At 43.8% G+C, this 20,539-nt stretch overlaps 1 protein-coding gene across 5 annotated transcripts in view; it reads right to left on the bottom strand.

Annotated features, from left to right (window-relative positions):
• The window catches only part of PIP4K2A (phosphatidylinositol-5-phosphate 4-kinase type 2 alpha), a 236,183-nt gene that overhangs the window by 12,387 nt on the left and 203,257 nt on the right, over positions 1-20,539 (bottom strand). For all 5 annotated transcript variants that reach the window (XM_050942297.1, XM_050942294.1, XM_050942296.1 and 2 more), the window contains one exon: positions 3,654-3,767. In XM_050942297.1, coding sequence (XP_050798254.1) covers positions 3,654-3,767 — 114 coding nt within the window. The remainder of the gene's footprint in view (positions 1-3,653; positions 3,768-20,539) is intronic.

Here is a 20,539-nt window from a genome sequence, read left to right as displayed (position 1 = left end):
ATGAAATAATCAAACAATCATTCATTTTCTGATATAGCTGTAAAGCTAATCTGAAAAGTTTTCAAAATAAATCACTTAAAGATGTATAGTGTGTATCTTCTAAAATGAAACCTACATCTATTTCTGAGTTGTGAAGAGTGTGTGTTAAGGTTATAACAACCAACAAGAATTCACTTTTATGTAGAAATCCATGATTAAATCAAGTCTTCCTGACTAGTGATTTAAATAATTTAAATCATGAGTTAAATCAATTTGATTTAAATCAAATCCACCGTTTTAAATATATTTATTATTTTGCTATCTGAAATTCACTATTACACTTTATAACATCATTAGCATTGGGAGCTCAAGGGACGTCAGGGACACAGATGCTGTAAATCAACACTAAGATGCACAAGCAGAGTTGTGCTGGGCAGCTTGCACTATGTCTGTATCATGCTTTTCTGTAGTCACTCTCATAAGCACCCACAATTCACATACATAGCTAAATGAGGGTTAGATTTCTCTTCATCCCATTCGAGCGACAATCTTTTAAAAATATTTTAGATAACATTTGAGGCAAAATGTGTGTATTTATCTGGATGAAGAGGCTACCAATGTGATACTGTAATTAGTAAACATGAAACGTAACAGCCCAGAGGGCAAGCATAGCCTGCTGTACCACCCTGTTCTAGTAATAAAGTCTTCAGGAAAAGGAACACCTTTTCTTTCTTGTGAATGATCAGTCTCACTGTTAGCTAGTTACTTGTCTCTGCTGTCCAGAGTTCCACATAACACCATGTTATCAGCTGTACTTTTGTTTCATAGGATAGTTCATTAAGGACAGACCACAACATTCCTTTCCCTTTGGAGTGCAGGCTCAATTCAAGAGTCACACAGAGAGAAATGTGTTAAATGCTGTGCCCACTGAAAGCGGACAATGTAGCTTTTGGACCCACAGTTTGCTAAGTTCTACATAGCGTAGGACTAGAATCAGGTCACATTCTCTTCATGACCACTGGCCTGAGTGTCTCACAATCTAAATCAAACATCAGCATACTAGTTTTTGTACTTTTCAGTAGAGATGGAGGAGAAGAGGCATATGTCACATGGAAGAGGAAGTCAATATCGAAAGGTGAAAAAAATAGGCTTGAGGAAAGAACTGAAGGAGAATGAAGACACCTGCCATACAGGAAGATATGCGGGTATCTCGGTAGAGGCAGACCCACCATGACTCCAGCTCCCTCTCAACTGCCTGCAGCTTGAGACGGTGCATCACAGCATCTGTTAGCTGACCCATGCAACTTGCTACACCTCACTTTCTTGTACCCTTTTTCTTTTAGTTCGTTCTTAGTTATTTTTTCTTTTATTAGCAGGAGTTCATGCTTTGAGCAAGTTTTCTGCTCTCTTTCCTTGTTTGCCCATTTTGGACTCCTGGGGTTTTTTTTTTCCAGGCCAAATTCCTGGCCTCAAGTGCAGGTTGTGCCCTATATTCTGGGCTTCAATCCTTGCCAGACCTGCCACAAGTCCTTTCCCCTCAGCCACAGACATTCAAGCTGCCTCTGCTGTTTGGGAGAAAGCCATATTCCCTCTAAATGTAAAATCTGTTTAGGATTTAAAAACAGATCTGAAAAATTGAGGAAGGACAGACTTGAACTCCTACTCATGGAGCACCCTCTGAGCTCCACAGGGTCCAAGTCTCTTCCCGGTACATTGGTTCCATCAACCACCTCTGCTTCTGCAGTGAGCAAAGATCATGGAGGCTCAGGGATACTCCCCAGACCTTCCAAGAAGAAAATCTCTTATTCTCTGAAACAAGAAAAGGGGAAAGACACCTCCTCGAACTGGGTCTCAGGAGACCATGTCCCAATATGGAGCTGAGGCTCCCATCCCTCTGGTACTGTGACCACGGTACCCGACTAAGATGACATCATGTACCAAGAAGCCATCTAGCACAGTACTGACATCGGCACCTGACTTAGTGCCTCCAAAAGCCAGAACCCAAGGCAAAGTCCTTATTGGTACCAACTTCCATAGCCAGAAGCAAAAAACAGCAGTCTCTGGGACCACCTAATATTTTACTGCATCCAGGCACCTATCTCATGAGAACCTCCTAATCCTCAAAGAGCCCAAATCACCATTACGAAGAGGTAATGAGAGGTACTCCCTACCGATACTGACCCAAACCTACTTATCCTCCATCCATTTCTTCAACAGTGACTCATCCTTCTGTACCGACAGTCCCCCTGCAGACTTTTTGAGGACTCCAACAGATAGTTTCAGTTGTTACTGTAATGACTTTCTCCAGCATGGCTTCACCAGTCTCCCTTTCTAACCTCAGTACCACACAACTGTAGGTCTCTTCCCAGGGCTATGTACTGACCTAACCACCAATATATACTCACCTCTGCCCCGAGGGTATAGGGGATGACACCTCATCTGATTCAGAAGTGTCTTTACTTGGTTACTCAGAATACGACTAAGACTGACCTTCTAAAGTCTACCTTCATATTTAAACATAGTAAACGAAAGCTATGTAGCAGACCACACTCGATCCATATTTTGGAGATAAAACAGCTAATGTATTCATTGCATTTCTTTACATCTTGCATGCAGCCTATTTACTGTAAAAAAAATTTAGTCAGCAAAAATGTTACATGCTTAAAGAAAGGCTCAAGAATTTAAGTCTAAAATTTGACCTATCCTAAAGATGCTAAAGATTGGAGGACAAATCATTTGGATTAATATATTTTATATACACGTGAATATATGAATGTGTATGAATTATACCAAAATCTATCACCCCACTGATGAGAAATTAACCCCAAAACTATTCTGTAAATCTAACACACACGATGTTCTGTGGTGCTTTGCAACAGCTTTTAACTGATAAACACAAATCCCAGAGCTGTGCTAATATCAAACAATATCAATGTTCAAAAAAATTTCAATATAAAAAGCTGAAGACCCTGTAAGCCTGAGTTATCAGTTCTATTCTAAAGATGGGAAAATACTGCTTAACTTTATTTGCTGAATAGATAGCTATGATAAAATTATTTTATTCTGAGAGCCAAATCAGCATTTTAAGAATTAGTATCAAAAATAGTGCAAACCAATATTTTTGTATTGAATGTTGACTGTGTGTTCAATATAGCAGAAGCATACAATGTTAGAATAATGAGAGGAAGTGTATACAAATACCTAAGGCACTCCTACTACTGTAATTTGGATGGTATAAAACTAGATTGACAGGTAAATTGAATAGCGGATGGAATAAGCACAGGAATGGGAGCTGGGAGCCCTGCATTCTCCGCCGCTGATTCAGTGTATAGCCTTGAGAAAGCCACAACTTCTCTGTGCCTCAAGTTTCCTCATCTGTAAAATATAACTAACAATACTGAGCTCATTCCATGTGGCATTATGCCTGTAAAGCATTTTAAGTACAAGCACATCAGGACATGGGCAATGTATGACAACCATCTATGGTAGAAGGAATCTTTATTAAGTGATTGCTCCTGAAAGCTTAGACTGTGTTTAATTTAAAGAGGTCTGTGCTAAAGTTTATTTTTACCCAATACATTTATGAACTACAAATGTTTTTTGCACAGCTGTACATATGACTTGTTGCACAGTGTGGTATGATTATATAAAAATCAAGCAGGTTACATTCTTACCTCCACATCCTTTTTGAGCTTTTCAAGAAACACCTTTTTGTTGTTTTCATCAATATAAATCTTTTGGCCATCGTTAATAAAATCATTGTCTTTGAATGTTGGCAGCTCTTTGGCCTAAAACAAATGCAAAACCCAAAAACAATTAATAGGAACTAGAACACAAATATGAGTACATAGAAACTGCTTCTTCAATCTGGATCCATAGAAAAAGGTTGTGCTCAGGTCAGAGCAGGACTGAATATATACCACACCCCAACTACAAGATGTCACTAATGACCAAAAGAGGGCACTAGTGAGCTATGACAACTGAAAGCACTAACCCATCAAATGCAGATACGTAAAGCTTCATTCAGTGTAATCAAAAACACCTGCACCATATTCACTTGTTCACAAATTTAACAGAATTCTAATTTGCTTTCACAGTTCACCAATGTTGTAAAAAAGTCTGCTAATTACAGAACTCACTCAGTAAATTTAACTATGAAGGAATTATTATTATTCACCCAGTGGACAGCTTCAATGAAAGAGGGAGCCCCACATCAAAATTCCCATATCCAAGTGGTTAGAGCACTCTCCTGAGAGGTGTGGGAGACCCCTGTTCAAAACCTCTCTCCCCCTTCAGGCAGAGGGAGGAACTGAACCCAAGTGTCCCACATCCCAGGTGAGTGCAATAACTAGTTAATATCAGAAGGTGGGAAGTGGCAACAGCAGCACCACCTCCTTCTCTGGTCACATTTTGAATGGGACCCAATCTAGCAAGTAGCCCCTGAGCATGCCTAGTTGATTGGGCACCATGGACACTCTTCTGCTTATCTTTCTCCAGTTCTGCTTAGGCAGGAGGTAGCTGTTTTGACAGTAGAGTGAGACAGCAATGTGCATGCCCAGAGGCAGAAGCTTATACACCAAGAAAACTTTTACTGAGAAAATGTAGGCACTGAGTGATTTTAGGTATCTATAGGGTTAGGCGTCAGCCTAGCATGAGTTTTGTGGATTGCACTGGTGCCTAAAACAATGACTTAGGCACTTAAGTCTGGGATTTAGGTTCCTACGCACCTTTGTGGATCTGAGCCTTTGTGACTAACTTCAATAGAGCCAAGATTTCAACCCCAGTCTGCAAGTCTTTCTACTGAGAGTAAATAAGGGGGAGGGACACCCCCCAATACCTAAAAAGCAAACAGAACTCCCCCCATAGTTAACAACGGCCTACTGGAATGTTTCCTGTAGCTTCAAGAAAAACATGCCAACACATTCTTTATAAACCTTATTGAATACAGTACTTTCCAATGTACCACTTCATTTTGTTCTTCATAAACCCAAGAAGGAAAAAGTAACTTAGAGGTTCTTTTCCTCTATTTCCCCCTCCCACCGATACACAAAAAGCAAAGGATTCATAGTGACACTGTCATAGCAGACAGGCCCCAAAATTTAACTCACAAATATTTTTATATCTCCCTCTAATATTGAAAAAAATATTGGGATGCTTTAATTCCACAACAGCAACAAACTCCTTTCCCTGGGTTTGTTCTTGCGGATTGTGCGTTATTCACCCTGGTGTGAATAACATAGCTGCCCTTGTTCAGAAAATGACTCCCCCTCTCTGCATACCAAGAGAATATTAAAAAAAACCCTGAAGATTTTTAAATAGAGATAGGTCCAAACTGAACCCATAGATCCCAACAACCCTGAACTTTGGGAAAGCTGAGCTTTGAACTTGGCAGCTTTTGGATACACTACTTTCTGCCTTGTTAAAATGTCCTATAACTTTGTTCTTAGAGTTCTATTTCGTTAAAAAAAAAAAAGACATTTGAGAAGGAATTATAGGTTCACATCCATCCATACCAGATTTCAGAGAAGAAAAATTCAGTCTGAAGCACTCTGGTGTTTAACCCAAAGGCGCTAGGGTAGTATCTGGAAGGTTTCTTAGAAGCAAATAGTGGGTTGCTGTTTACTATAATGTGACAGCACACATCAATTATCTCCCTGGCCAGCTTGGATAAGTAGTTTGGGATGGAAAAGAAGAGGAAAAAGCAGATAAAATATTCAGGACTAGCAGCTGTAAAGCTTATTACTCTCCATCTAGGAAATTCTCACATAACTCTGTAGGCTGACTTGGCAGATGAGGATGGAGAGACGCTGCCAAAGCCAGAAGGATCCAGTGAGTGGGATGTTTAAGACTGGAGGAAGGAGACTGATATGGAATTAGATGAAAACTTGAGACAAAGCAATGAAAAAATAAAAGCAACCAAACTCCCTCCCCTTCCAGCACAGAAGTCACTATAATCCTGATTTTAGAATATTGTTATATTTAAAAAAAGTCATAGTTAATTTAGAATGACACTTTTAACAAACAGGGACTATTAACACATTAAACAAAAGATAGGAAAGCAGAGGAAGAATGGCCTTATGGTTCAGATACCAAGCTCAGTACTGTGCTGCGTCACAGACTTCCTGAATGACACTGGGGGAGTCATTTAGGCCTTGTCTTGATGGGTTAAAAAGGGCACGTCTTTCACTCAAGTTAGTTTACCATGACAGACAAGCCCTCATAATGCTTATTAAAATACAGGCTAAAACATCTGAAGGCATATTAGCGATCCATGTAGTAGCCTAGGCATCCCTCCCCCTACTACAACACTGACAATTCAATCATGTTTAAAGACATATTGGCTAACGCAAATGAAAAACATAGCCTTTTAGCCTTCAGTACAAGGCCTTAGGGGGAGATTTTCGAAGGCACATCAGGAGTTGGACTCTTTCCTGCACTGAGCCTTTCAGTGGGAGTTGGGTGTCTAACTTCCCTTTGTGCCTTCCAACGTCTCTCCTTAACCATTTTGTGCCTTAGTTCCCATCTTTAAACCTGGGATGATAACACTTCCCTACCTTAAAGGGTTGCTGTGAAAATCATTAATGCTTGTGAAGCACTGAGATGCTATGATGATGAAAGCCATAGAAATACCTAAATTCATAGATTAAACACCAAGTAACACTATAAATGAGGTATTTAAAATATAAGCAAAAAACCCCCCAAAATTCCAAGCCCTAACAATGGCTAGGAAGAGGAATAGCTGAGCACAATTTATAGGCATTTAAAATAAACCTGGAACAAACATACTACATGCCAGTTGTCACACTGACCATGTCTGCTGTTTCTCTTGCCTGCACACTAAATTTCCTGTTCTTGGTATTTTTAAACCATAAGCTTTTTTAGCTGGGCCATGTCTTCCTATATGTTTGTACAGAACTTGGCAAGATGGGGTACTTTTGTAATACAAAATTACTATTAACAACCATTAGTTACTGAATTAATGTCCATAAAAGTGAGGAGCATTAGAGATTTAGGAACTTAAACAAAACAGATTAATTACTGGAACGGGGTTTTAACCGTTATTTAAAAACCTATACTGTATGAAGAGATAGGCAAAGATTTGGGGATATGTATGTTCTACCAATGCACAAGAGAAATTGAAATGGGTACTGTTAAGCATGGGAAAATGCAGCTCCTTTCATGTGAGCATTTAAAACTCCATTCACGTGAAAAATTGCAGAGACTTTGCTTTTGTGAAATAATTGACAATTTTTGATGAAATTTCAAATATTTCCAGTGAAGAAAAACCCTTGGTAGAAAAAGGATCACGGATACTGTAATTCATTGTAATGAACATTTAATATCATTAAAGAACTAAATATTTGAAAAGCTGCACAGGAGACAAATACGTAACTACTCCTACTTAATTAATAATAGATTTTCACTCAGCCTTTGCTCTCATTTTAATCCTCTGTTTAAAAATGCAAGAAGAGCACAGTGGATTTGACAAATAAAAGTATGCATTTCTAAAAAGCACATACTCATCCTTTCCACAGTAAAAGTTGAATTTCTTAAGCCTTCATTACATTTTCAGCAGAAACCTAAGGTTTTATCATGAGTGGGTCATTGTGATACAGAGGTTCTCAGTGCAAAGGATAAAACACTAAAAAGCTTCTCCTGGCTAATCTTCACCTTTTCAGGTATATTAATTAAGTAGGTAAATTGTTTAGAAATTAGGGCTACCAAATGATTTAAAAATATTAATTGCAATTAATCACAAGATTAAAAAAAGTCATGCTTAATCGCAGTTTTAATCGCACTGTTAAACAATAATAGAATACCATTTATTTAAATATTTTGGATGTTTTCTACATTTTTATATGTATTGATTTCAATTACAAACACAGAGTACAAAATGTACAGTGCTCACTTTATATTATTTTTTATTACAAATATTTGTACCATAAAAAAGATAAATAAAAGAAATAGTATTTTTCAATTCACTTCATTCAAGTATTGTAGTGCAAGCCCTTTATCGTGAGAGTGCAACTTACAAATGTAGATTTTTTTTTCATAACTACACTTAAAAATAAAACAATGTAAAACTTTGGAGTCTACAGGTCCACGCAGTCCTACTTCTTGTTCAGCCAATTGGTAAGACACACAAGTTTGTTTACTTGTTGCCCACTTCTTATTTACAATGTCACTCGAAAGCAAGAACAGGCATTCGCATGGCACTGTTCCAGCCAGTGTTTCAAGGTATTTACATGCCAGATATGCTAAGAACATAACATAAGAACGGCCATACTGGGTCAGACCAAAGGTCCACCCAGCCCAGTATCTTGTCTACTGACAGTAGCCAATACCGAGTGCCCCAGAGGGAGTGAACCTAACAGGTAATGGTCAATTGACCTCTCTTCTGCCATCGATCTCTACCCTCTGACAAACAGAGGCTAGGGACACCATTCCTTACCCATCCTGGCTAATAGCCATTTATGGACTTACCTTCCATGAATTTATCTAGTTCTCTTTTAAACCCTGTTATAGTCCAAGCCTTCACAACCTCCTCAGGCAAGGAGTTCCATGGGTTGACTGTGCGCTATGTGAAGAACTTCCTTTTATTTGTTTTAAACCTGATGCCCATTAATTTCATTTGGTGGCCCCTAGTTCTTATATTATGCAAACAAGTAAATAACTTTTCCTTATTCAAACATTAGTATGCCCCTTTATGCTTTGACCACCATTCCAGAGAACATTTCCATGTTGATAATGATCCAAAGCAGTGAGGGCCGACAGACGTTCATTTTCATCATCTGAGTCAGATGCCACAAACAGAAGGATGATTTTCTTTTTTGGTGGTTCGTGTTCTGTAATTTCAGAATCGTAGTGTTGCTCTTTTAAGACTTCTGGTAGAATGTTCCACACCTTGTCCCTCTCAGATTCTAGAAGGCACTTCAGAGTCTTTAACCTTGGGTGTTGAGTGCTGTAGCTATTTTTAGAAATCTCATATTGGTACCTTGTGTTTTGTCAAATCTGCAGTGAAAGTGTTCTTAAATTGAACATGTGCTGGGTCATCATCCAAGACTACTATAACATGAAATATACGGCAGATGGTGGGTAAAACCACAGAGCAGGAGACATACAATTCTCCCCCAAGGAGTTCAGTCACAAATTTAATTAACGCACACTATTATTTTACCCCAGCATCCAGTCATCCTGCGCCAATCACTCTTTCATTATTTATCCACAGCTTCAAAGAGAGACTGAGTAAGCCCTACATCAGAACTTTCCATAGCTCAGTGCTTAGAGCATTCACCTGAGAGGTGTGGTAGACCCCTGTTCATATCCCACTCCCCGGTCTCCCATATCCCAGGTGAGCACTCTAATGAGTGAGATAAATGTTATAAGATAGCTGCTGTTACCATTGCCACTGCCACCACCTCACATCCTCTAGTGGACAAATTCTGAATGGGATCCAATCTGGCAGGTGGTCTCTTGACACACCTACCAGTTCAGTCCCTGCATATGAGATAGGCATTTATCTGTCTACTTTCTCTCAGTTTGCAAATCACTCTCAGACTTAGGCAGGAGACAGATGTCTGCATGCCTAGAGCGAGGTAGCACAACTGAGGTGCTGAGGGAACTTATTCTCTGAGAATATAGGCACCGAATGAGCTTAGGCACTTTACAGAGTTCAGCAGGAATGGTATGGATCACAGTGGAGCCTAAACTCAGGATTTAGGCGCCTAAGTACCTTTGTGGTTTGGGGCTGCAATGCCTAATCTATAGTGTGACATTCTGAAAAATTAAAATGCATAGACAACATGTGAAATGTTAATTTATTCTGGTTATATATTAAACATAATTAATGTTCCTGGTCCACTTCTCATTGAAAGTTCATTAAATTTGCTGAAAGTACAGAACAAAATGTAAAAAGTGGATTTTGCCCACTAACGAAACTTACCCAGATCTTTAATAAAAATCATTGCGTACTGGGTAATAAAACTGTACAATTATTAAAATAATGACAGGTTAATTCAATGTCACTTGTACTTTTTATGTAACATAAAAGTCATGTGATTTTATAATATGCTTTCATAGTATCAATTTTAAAATACATCAGGATCTTTCATAATATCCAGGTCAAGCTCAAGAGAAATGACTTTGCTGACCACATAATGTATCAGATTCCTATTAAGTATGAAACTAGCAAATATGCAGGAAGTTTAATCTATAGTACTTAAGACAATAGATTTTAATTAAAACCTATTAATTCAGATATTAGGTGATATCCCAAGATGCAAACATGTTTAGGTCTTAGAGGGCTTGATCCTGCCAAGTGATGTACATCCACAATTCCAATCAAAGGAACCAGGAACTGCAGGTGCTCTGTACTTTGCAGGGTAGGGCCAAAGTGCATTTCTACTGGGAAGCATGATTATTTAAAAATGGAATTGTGGAAACAGAGCTAAGCTGAATTTTTCATTCTCTTGCATCACCGCCAATAATGAGAGCTCTGTAGGCCAAAATAGGACTTGAATTGCTACCCGATTTTCTTCAAATTATGGGCTCAGTGGCACAAGTCTAACATTGAAATACAGTAAGCAATAACATGAGGGAAAATAATCCAATTCACACTCTTTTCAGTTGTATCAACTGTAATGCTAAGAGGTGGAAAATGTACTGAAATCTACATTTTGTCATTAAAGTTATGACTCTAAATACACAAAGGAGAAGATCTACCAAATAAGAAGGTGTCATTTTACATAATCACTTTTAGACTTGAGCAATTAAAAAAAAAGGTCAGTTGCTTATGTGTATAATTTTGTGCTAATAACTGCAGTATTTTTTGTATGAAACAGAATTAGATAGTCAATGTTAGAACCTGGATAACTAGTGAGTCATTTTTATTCCAATTCCTGTCTAATTTCCTAAAAAGTATGTTTTCTGAATTTAAAAAAAATCTGTATACTTAAGGATATAAACAATGACTTGTGCCTCTTACCAACCCCAATGACTGAGATCATTTAATTGTTTCTATATAGCCTTATTGCATTTAATCAGAGAATAATATTACAACATTTCCATGGTACTTTCTGAATGAACAAGAGTTTGTACCTAGGTGCAACAGGCCAAAATGTACCCTCTCTTTATTGCTGTTAAGTGCGCTGTCTGACAAATTAGTGGTTGTCTTCCACTTCAGTGGGGGCTGATTTCAATGTGCTGTATGCATACAGGGCCTCATGCTGCCACACTTAGGCATGTGAGTAATTTTACTGACATCATGGACTATTCAAATGAGTAAAGTTACTCACATGTCTAAATGTTTGCAGGATTGGGCCCATAGTTCGTCAACTGCTTTGGTTTCCAAGCTGTTATAAAAATATCTGTTATCAGAAGGTAGGCTCCATGCACCTGCTTCATTTGCACATAAATTTTCTTGTTCTATAAATTAATTATAAATGTTAAGTAACTTCAGCCTTTTTGTTACTTTCCGCTGCTTTTCTAAACTGTGTTTACTAAGGACAGAAGATTGTATCCTGAAAAAGAAATGCTGAGTATTAATTACAGATGCTACCTGGGTTGCACAAACCTGACTTACGGAAATCCATATTGATGGAAAAAGTTCTGTAAGCACTTTTTTTTTTTTGTGTAATTGTCAGAGATATGTTCCTGACTTACGCAAAACTCAACTTCCGCAAGGCGCTCCGGAATGTAATGCTTGTTTAAGTTGGGGAGCTTCTGTAAATATATTTTGAATAGTTTGGAGTGTCTTGGATGGGTTCTGCAGCTAGACAAGAGGGTCTGCACCAAACAATTATTATAGAAGAAAGGGGAATCATTTGGGCATTTGTCTGGGGGTTTTGCAGGCTGTTGGTTGTTTCCACCAGCTGTGAACATGGAAGGCTGAATTTAAGATCTTGCTGTGTGGATTGCTCTAAGGGGAGGGCTTTAGCAGCTGGGACAGGAGATTTGTAATAGGAAGTTGCACGCAGGTTAGGAAGTTGGGAGGCAGCAACGGGCACTGCAGAGATGAGTGCACTCCTTTTCAATACTCAGTGACATTAATTCAGGATGAGTTCCAATGGTTAACATTATTTTGCTGTGTGACACATCAAAGAAATATTTTGGGGAGAGGCAGAAAAGACTACAAAAGCACCAATTTTAATGGAAAGTGACTGCATGGGTGGAAAAGAAAACTTACTTTACTTTTCCACCCATGCAGTCACTTTCCATATGTGTAGTCCCTATCTATAGTCTACTGTGCATATGCATGTGCTCCATGCATCCAGAGTTGGAGAATTCTCACAAGCAGCATCTGTTGGTCCTCTCATGTGCCCTTGCCCTCCTTCTGGGGATAAAGGTTGGAGAGGACCAAACTCCTCTCCAGTTCCTTCTCTACCACAAATCCAGTAAAGATCTGAAGCAGAGGGGAAAGAGGGCAGGTAGTGGAATACAGGTAGGGACCGTACGTCCCAAAGAACCTCCAGTTACTACAAGGTAAGTCACTTTCTCTTCTTCCAGTGCTGATCCCTGTATGTATTCCAATACAGGTGACTGACAAGCAGTACTCAAGGAGGAGGAGGGTGCAGGGATGCTGACAGAAGAGCCATTTGGAGGACCATTGTCCCAAAGAATGTGTCAGAAAAGGAGTTCTGCACCTGAGCATACTGTCTGCTGAACATGTGGCTGGAACTCCATAGCTGCTCTGCAAATGTCAAGTACAGGCACTTTCTGAAGTGATGCCACCGCAGTTGCTTGTGCTCTTGTATACTCCTGGGGGGATTCTGCATGACTGCGTGCTCACAGAACCCTGCAGAATTCCTGTGCTTCCCTGCAGGAAACAGCAAGGAAGTAAAGGGAAGCTGCGTGTGGGGGGATGGGTGACCATGGTGCACAGTTTTGGGGGGCACTGCCTCCTCCAAACAGAGGTGAGGCATGGGGGGCACACGGGGTTACGTGCAACTGTCCCCCCAAATTTCTGCAAATGCAGAGCTGCCCAGCTGAAGGAAGCTAACTCTTGACTCTGCTGACTCTGCAGCTGAATGCCGCCTCCTGGGTTCTAGTACCAGTTGTGCTCCCCTTCTGTGTGCTGTGAGCCTTCCTGGTTTCTGTGCAATAGGGGGTGGAATTGGGCAGAGAGAGGGGAATGTGCGGAGAGAGATAGTGAAGAAAAGGGGATAGGAGAATCGGGGGGGGGGGGAAGCGGGAGCCCAGCATGAGGTGTCCCCTCAGCAGCAGCTGGGGTTCCCCTGTTAAGCAGGCCCATTAAACCCTCACTCTGACAAGCCCTACCCTTCCCACACCTGGACCCCTCTGATGAGCCCGACACCTCCAAACCCCCACTCCACTGATTCCCAACCAGCTGCATGTGGACCCCCACTCCATCAAGCCCCATTCCTCCAGCACCGGATCCCCCGAGTCGTCCCCCCTCCGAGCTCCAACCACCTTCACCTGGATCCCCTGCAGGGTCCCATTGCCCCTGCACCCAGAACCCCCCCCCGAGCCCCTGGGCAGTCAGATTTCCCACTGAGCTATCCACACCTAGCTTGCCCTACACAGAAACCTTTCAGCCCACACCTGGATCCCTCCACACTAAGCCCTGCTGGGCTGAGCCTGCACACCCACACCTGATGCACCTGGCGCAGAGCCCCAGGGTGTTTCTGGTGCAGGCCTGGCCCTTGCACTGTGTCAGGGTCAGATGCAGCCTCATGGCCGAGTCCCTGTACCTGGGGAGGTGGGGGCTTCAGGGTGATCTCCCATCTCAATGCAGCCAGTGGCCTGCACTCCCGACAGCCATGCAGGAGCCACATTTATTGACAAATAAAATTGGCAGAATTTTAAAATATTGTGTGCATAATTTTTAATTTTTTGGCACAAAATTATCTCAGGAATATCTTGTAGAATAAGCCCTTACCCCATGAAGGGAAGAAAGATGTGACAACTGACAAGAGAGAAGGATACAGCCTGAGCTTCATTTAGAGATAATCTGGGAGGATAGAGTTTGATCTCGGATTTATTCTGCTATACCGAGAAACAGTCTGTTATTTTCTGACTGTTATTGTCCTTCACAGGTAGAAGGCAAGAGCACATTGTATGTCTGGGGAATTAAGTCTCAGTTTCAGAAAAACACAGGTAAATGGACTAATTGGTTTATGGGAAATTCTGAAACTACCTTGGGGGTGAATTTTGAATATAGTTGTGAAGAGACTGTCCTTATGGAATACAGTGTATGGCAGATCCTTCATTAGTGCTCTCTACTGACCTACCCTGCTGACTGAGGTGTTGGCCACAAGGAATTCAACTTTCATTGACAGATGAGATAGGGTGCAGCTACTGGTTTGAAGGAACGCTTAGTGAGTGCTGAAAGTACAAGGTTCAAGTCCAGCGAGAGGAGACTTCATTCTTGGTGGGAAGGTTCTGATTAGATTTTTGAAGGGCCTGTTAGTCAATGGCCGAGTGAAAATTTAACAACCATCTGATGGTGGATGGTACGTACTGATTACTGCCATGTGCACTCGTATAAAACTAAGGGAGTCACTTTGAGAGAAAAGACAACAGTCCAAAATAAGATGAATATCTGCTGACTCAGGGGATGTGCATTTCTGCTGTACCCAAATGGACAAATGTCTCCACTTGGCTGAATAGCATTTCCTAGAAGACTCTTTTATGCTATTATTAAGAATGCTTTGTATGTCCTCAGATCAGGAACCTTCTAGGGTTGATGTCCATCCAAAAACCAAGCCAGAAGTGTTTTGGAGCTGGGAGGCTCGATCCTGCTCTTCTTCTGGATCAAGATAATTGGGAAAGGACTGGGTGCTGATTGGGGGACAAGATGACATTTGTGAACCAAAATTGTCTGGGCATATTGGGGGCGATGAGGATGACTCATGCCTTGTCATGATGAATCTTCCATAAGACCAGAGGTAGCAGCAGTAAGGGAGGAAAGGCATCAGACAGTCTGACCAGGGGAGAAGGAGAGTATTGTCTTGAGAGTATAGTCCTAGAGCTCCTCTTGAACAGTATGTGTTACATTTCTTGTTCTTTTGCGAGGTGAACAGATCTCAGCTGAGGGTCCCACATTGAGTGAAGATGTTATTCACTACTGAATTGTGCAACTCCCACTTGTGATCGATGGTGAAATGCCTGCTAAGCGTGTCTGCCAATGCATTCTGAATTCCTGGAAAGTAAGCTGCTGACAAGGTGATTCGATTCCTAGTACACCAATTCCTCAGGGTGACTGCTTCTACACACAGAGGGATGGATCTCACCCTCCCTTGATTGTTGATGTAACAGACAGTTTTCCTATAGTCTGACATTATAGGACATGGAGGAATCAGACAAATTGCAGAAAGGCATTATAAGTTTCTCAGCATGCCCAAAGTTCCAGAACACGGATGTGCATCCTGGCCTCTTGGGGTGTCCAAGTGCTCTGTGCTGTATGACTGTCAATGTGGGCTCCCCAGCCTAAGAGGCAGGCATCTGTAATTATCTTGTCCAGTGATGGGAATAGGAAGGGAATGTCCACATATAACCGATGAGGATCCTTTCACCATATTAAAGATGATGTTACTCAAGAAGGAACTGTCCCTATGGTATTCATGCTTTTTTGTTTGGTCACTATGCTGTTTAGAGCTATGTCTGAAGGTAACAAAGGAGGCATCTGGTGAAAGGGTAATGTAAGTGCATGAAGCCATGTGCCCCAGGAAGGAAAGACAAGTTCTCATTGGAGCTTGAGGGTTGCACATAACTTGATCTATCAGGTAATTTTTGTTGTGACTGAAACCCCCATATTCACTGTCATATAATTATGATATGTTTTGTACAAAGTATGCCTTGTGAGGTATCATTTTAAAAGTCTTGATCTGTTGAACATTAATATCCTCCAGGTACTCTCACTGTCTCATGCACCAGCCACACATCTTCTCTCCTCCAGTCCCTTCAGCACGAACGGGAGTTCAGATACTTATGCTACACCGGAAGACGTCCTCCCTCTTCCTGAGTTTCAGTTTCCCCAATCATCAGGACTTTCTCTCACTGTGGAGATTTTGACTCCCCACGGGATGTTACCTATGATAGAAGCCTGGAAGTATGTGTGTCTCACCTAAGGAGCAGACACACAGAGTGTCTGTCCAACATCAGCATCACCTCCAGCAGGAATGGCAACACTGGAAGCCCGGTGAAGCAGGCATACCGGAACTATGGCAGTTCAGACGTATGGATGAATGGTAACTATTTTAACAAGCAAAAACAGAAGTATAAAAAGAATTTTTTTCTAATAGAAAATAAACGGGGAAAGAAAGGGTAAGTAACCATAACTCATCTACTAAAACTATTCTAAGAAGAAGCTATTCTAAGCACTTAGAAACTGTTTTTGCACTGCCTGGAGCTCTGTCTCAGGCCAAGGACAGCTGAGAAGGAATTGAGAGGAGTCAGGTCACATGCGCTAGACAGGCACTGACAACAGCGCGAGACAGGGATAGTGCATGCACAACCCAGACAAGCACTGCTGCTGAAACTATCCGATTGAAGGTGCAGGGGCAAATTCACCTGAAGCAGAGCACCTACAGAGACACTCCTCAAAGAAGAACTATTAACTATGAAGAACTATATACAAAATGCATTAATGGCAATCTTTGAAATAGTTCAGATTCAAGGAAATCCAAGGAGAGCTACAGACACTGGAGGTTCCGATAAAAGCTCTGCAGCAATAAGAAGTAATTGGAAAGCTGGTCGGTTTCCTCCACCCTTTATGCCCTCAGTTGGAAACAGAAGGAGGGCAAGGGCATATGCACAGACCAATGGACACTGCTCTGACTCTCTGTGCATGGAGAACATACATAACCAACAGTGGAATACAGATAAGGAGCAGAACTCAAAGAAAAGACGGTTACTCACCGTTGTAACTGTTGTTCTTCGAGATGCGTTGCTCATATCCATTCCAGGTAGGTGTGCGCGCCGCGCGTGCACGTTTGCCGGAAACTTTTTACCCTAGCAACTCCAGTGGGCCGGCAGTCGCCTCCTAGAGTGGCGCCACTATGGCACCGGATATATACCCCTGCCGGCCCGCCCGCTCGTCAGTTCCTTCTTGCCGGCCACTCCGACAGTGGGGAAGGATGGCGGGTGTGGAATGGATATGAGCAACACATCTCGAAGAACAACAGTTACAACGGTGAGTAACCGTCTTTTCTTCTTCGAGTGATTGCTCATATCCATTCCAGGGAGGTGAATCCCAAGCCTTACCTAGGCGGTGGGGTTGGAGTGAGAAGTCGGGGCCTGGAGCACTGCAGAGCCAAAGGCCACATCATCTCTGGACTGCTGAACCAGGGCATAATGGGAAGCGAATGTGTGGACCGATGACCAGGTCGCCGCCCTACAAATCTCTTGGATTGGCATGCGGGCAAGGAAAGCCAGCGATGATGCCTGTGCTCTGGTGGAGTGAGCAGTCACACGGCCCGTCGGAACATGGGCCAGCTCATAACAGGTCCTGATACAGGAGGTAACCCAGGAAGATATCCTCTGCGAGGAAATCGGCAGTCCCTTGACCCAGTCTGCTACTGCCATGAATAACTGGGGGGACTTGCGGAATGGTTTGGTCCTGTCCACATAAAATGCTAGCGCTCGACGGACGTCTAGTGAGTGGAGCTGTTGCTCCCGGCGGGACGAATGGGGCTTTGGGAAAAAGACTGGGAGGAAGATCTCCTGGTTAATATGGAAAGCTGAGACCACCTTGGGGAGGAAGGCCGGGTGTGGTCTCAGCTGCACCTTGTCTTTATGGAAGACCGTATACGGGGGATCTACTGTGAGGGCCCGTAGTTCCGACACCCGTCTAGCTGAGGTGATGGCTACTAGGAAGGCGGTCTTCCATGAGAGATAAAGCAGGGAGCAAGTAGCTAACGGCTCGAACGGAGGACCCATGAGCCGAGCTAGGACCAGGTTGAGATCCCATGAAGGGACGGGGGACGGATCTGTGGATAGAGACGCTCCAGTCCCTTCAGGAATCTCGCCACCATAGGGTGGGAGAACACGGAACATCCGTCCGCTCCAGGATGAAACGCGGAGATAGCCGCTAGGTGGACCCGGAGGGACGACAACGCCAGACCCTGGGCCTTAAGGGACCAGATGTAGTCTAGAATAGTGGTGACGGGAGTCCCCCTAGGGAGAAAACCTTTCTCCGCACACCAACAGGAGAAACGCTTCCACTTAGACGAGTAACTAGCCCTGGTGGAGGGCTTTCTACTGCCCAGGAGAACCTCCCGAACTGGGGTAGAGCAGCATAACTCGGAGCCCGTCAACCACGCAGGAGCCATGCCGTAAGGTGCAGAGATGGAAGGTCCGGGTGACAGAGCCTGCCGTGGTCCTGGGTGATCAGGTCCAGATGTAGGGGCAGGGCAACTGGGTTGGCTACTGAGAGGTCCAGCAACATGGGGTACCTATGTTGTCTGGCCCATGCTGGAGCTATGAGAATCACACAAGGTCTGTCTCTGCGCACCTTGAGGAGAACCCTGTATATCAGCAGAACGGGAGGGAACGCGTAAAACAGGTGGGTTGCCCATGGGATCAGGAAGGCATCCGCTATAGACCCGGGCTCCCGACCCTGGAAGGAGCAGAATGCTCGACATTTCCTGTTCTCCCTGGACGCGAAGAGGTCCATCCTGGGACGACCCCACCTCTGGAAGAGTGAGAGGGTGACGTCTGGACGGAGGGACCACTCGTGGGAGCGGAAGGATCTGCTCAGTCGGTCCGCTAAAGTGTTCCGCACTCCCGGGAGATAGGAGGCGGAAAGGTGAACGGCATGGGCTATGCAAAACTCCCAGAGACGCATCGCCTCGAGACATAGGGGAGAGGACCTGGTACCGCCCTGCTTGTTGATATAAAACATGGTCGTCGTGTTGTCGGTGAACACCGCGACACAACGACCTTGAAGGAGATGGACAAACGCTTGACAAGCAAGACGGACCGCTCTCAACTCTCGTATGTTGATGTGGAGGTCCATCTCCTGAGGGGTCCACAAGCCCCGAGTTCTTTGGGCGCCGCAGTGCGCCCCCAGCCCAGATCTGAGGCGTCCATAGTCAGGGATGCTGAGGGCTGGGGCGGATGAAACGGGAGCCCCGCACAGACTACGGACTGGTCCAGCCACCACCGAAGGGAGTCCAGTACTCTTTGAGGAACGGTGACGACTGTGTCCAACGAATGTCTGGCCGGCCGGTACTGCGCGATGAGCCAAGATTGAAGAGGCCTCATGCGGAGTCGGGCATACGCCGTCACGAACGTACAGGCTGCCATATGGCCCAGGAGGGCCAGACATGTTCGTAGAGAGGTCAGCGGGGCCGCCTGCAAGCGCAGAATGATGGCCGACAGCGACTGGAACCTGGGCAAGGGTAGCAAGGCCCTGGCCAGGGTAGAGTCCAGAACGGCCCCGATTAACTCTATCCGCTGCGTGGGGAGCAGAGTAGACTTGTCCACGTTGATCACGAGGCCCAGGGCAGCAAAGAGGCTGCTGATCCTGCGGACGTGGTCGCGGACTTGCAGCTCCGATGTGCCCCGGATCAGCCAATCATCGAGATAGGGAAACACGTGAATGTGGCAACGCCGAAGGTGTGCGACGACGACTGCCATGCATTTCGTGAACACCCTTGGGGCCGTGGAGAGGCCAAACGGGAGGACCGCAAATTGATAATGTAGGCGGTCGACCACAAAGCGGAGGAAACGCCTGTGCTGGGGGGATATGGAGATATGGAAGTAAGCGTCCTGCATGTCGAGGGCGGCGTACCAGTCTCCAGAATCCAGGGATGGGATGATGGTTCCAAGGGATACCATACGGAACTTCAACTTCACCATATACTTGTTGAGTTCCCGCAGGTAGAGGATGGATCTGAGGCCCCCCTTGGACTTGGGGATTAGAAAGTAGCGGGAATAAAACCCCTCGCCCTTCTCGCTCTCTCGAACCTCCTCTATGGCTCCCTTGACGAGGAGCGTGTGCACCTCCTGACGGAGGAATTGCTCGTGAGAGGGGTCCCTGAAGAGGGACAAGGATGGCAGGGGGGGGGATGAAAACTGCAGGCGATAACCAGGCTGCACCGTACGCAAGACCCAACGGTCTGATGTTATTTGGGTCCACGCCGGGAGGAAAAAAGAAAAACGGTTGGAAAACTGCGGGGAAGGATCCGGAAGGGAAACTGGTACTGCGCCCTCGGGCGTGTTAGTGCTTGTGTTTGTGCTGCAGCTTTAAGCAGCTTTCTGCCCTGGCCTCCATGTTCAGGAAACGAGCACACAGTTTCAAGCGAAAAACATTTCCTGTAAGTTACCGTTTGATGCTAGGCAAATTTTGTGGTCAGCCATTTCCAGGAACCCCCCCCCCCCCCCGAGGGTGGTAACGAGGCACCTGCAAGTCTCCTAATTAGGAGAAACCTAGGCGAAAAATTGAACACGTCATTACCTTTATAAATTGTCCAGTGCGTATAGAGTGGACAGGGAGAAACGAAAAAAGCTGGACCTTGTAACCGAGCCTGATCAGCTCGAGGTCTCCCTCGGCCACGAGTTTTAAGGAGCCTACCCGATTACCGGTGATGATGAAACT

The sequence above is a fragment of the Gopherus flavomarginatus genome, chromosome 2, assembly GCF_025201925.1.
Source record: "Gopherus flavomarginatus isolate rGopFla2 chromosome 2, rGopFla2.mat.asm, whole genome shotgun sequence".
Classification (NCBI taxonomy): Eukaryota; Metazoa; Chordata; order Testudines; family Testudinidae; genus Gopherus; species Gopherus flavomarginatus.
The sequence above is the reverse complement of the archived record's forward strand: the minus strand, read 5'-3'. Positions and strand labels throughout refer to the sequence as shown.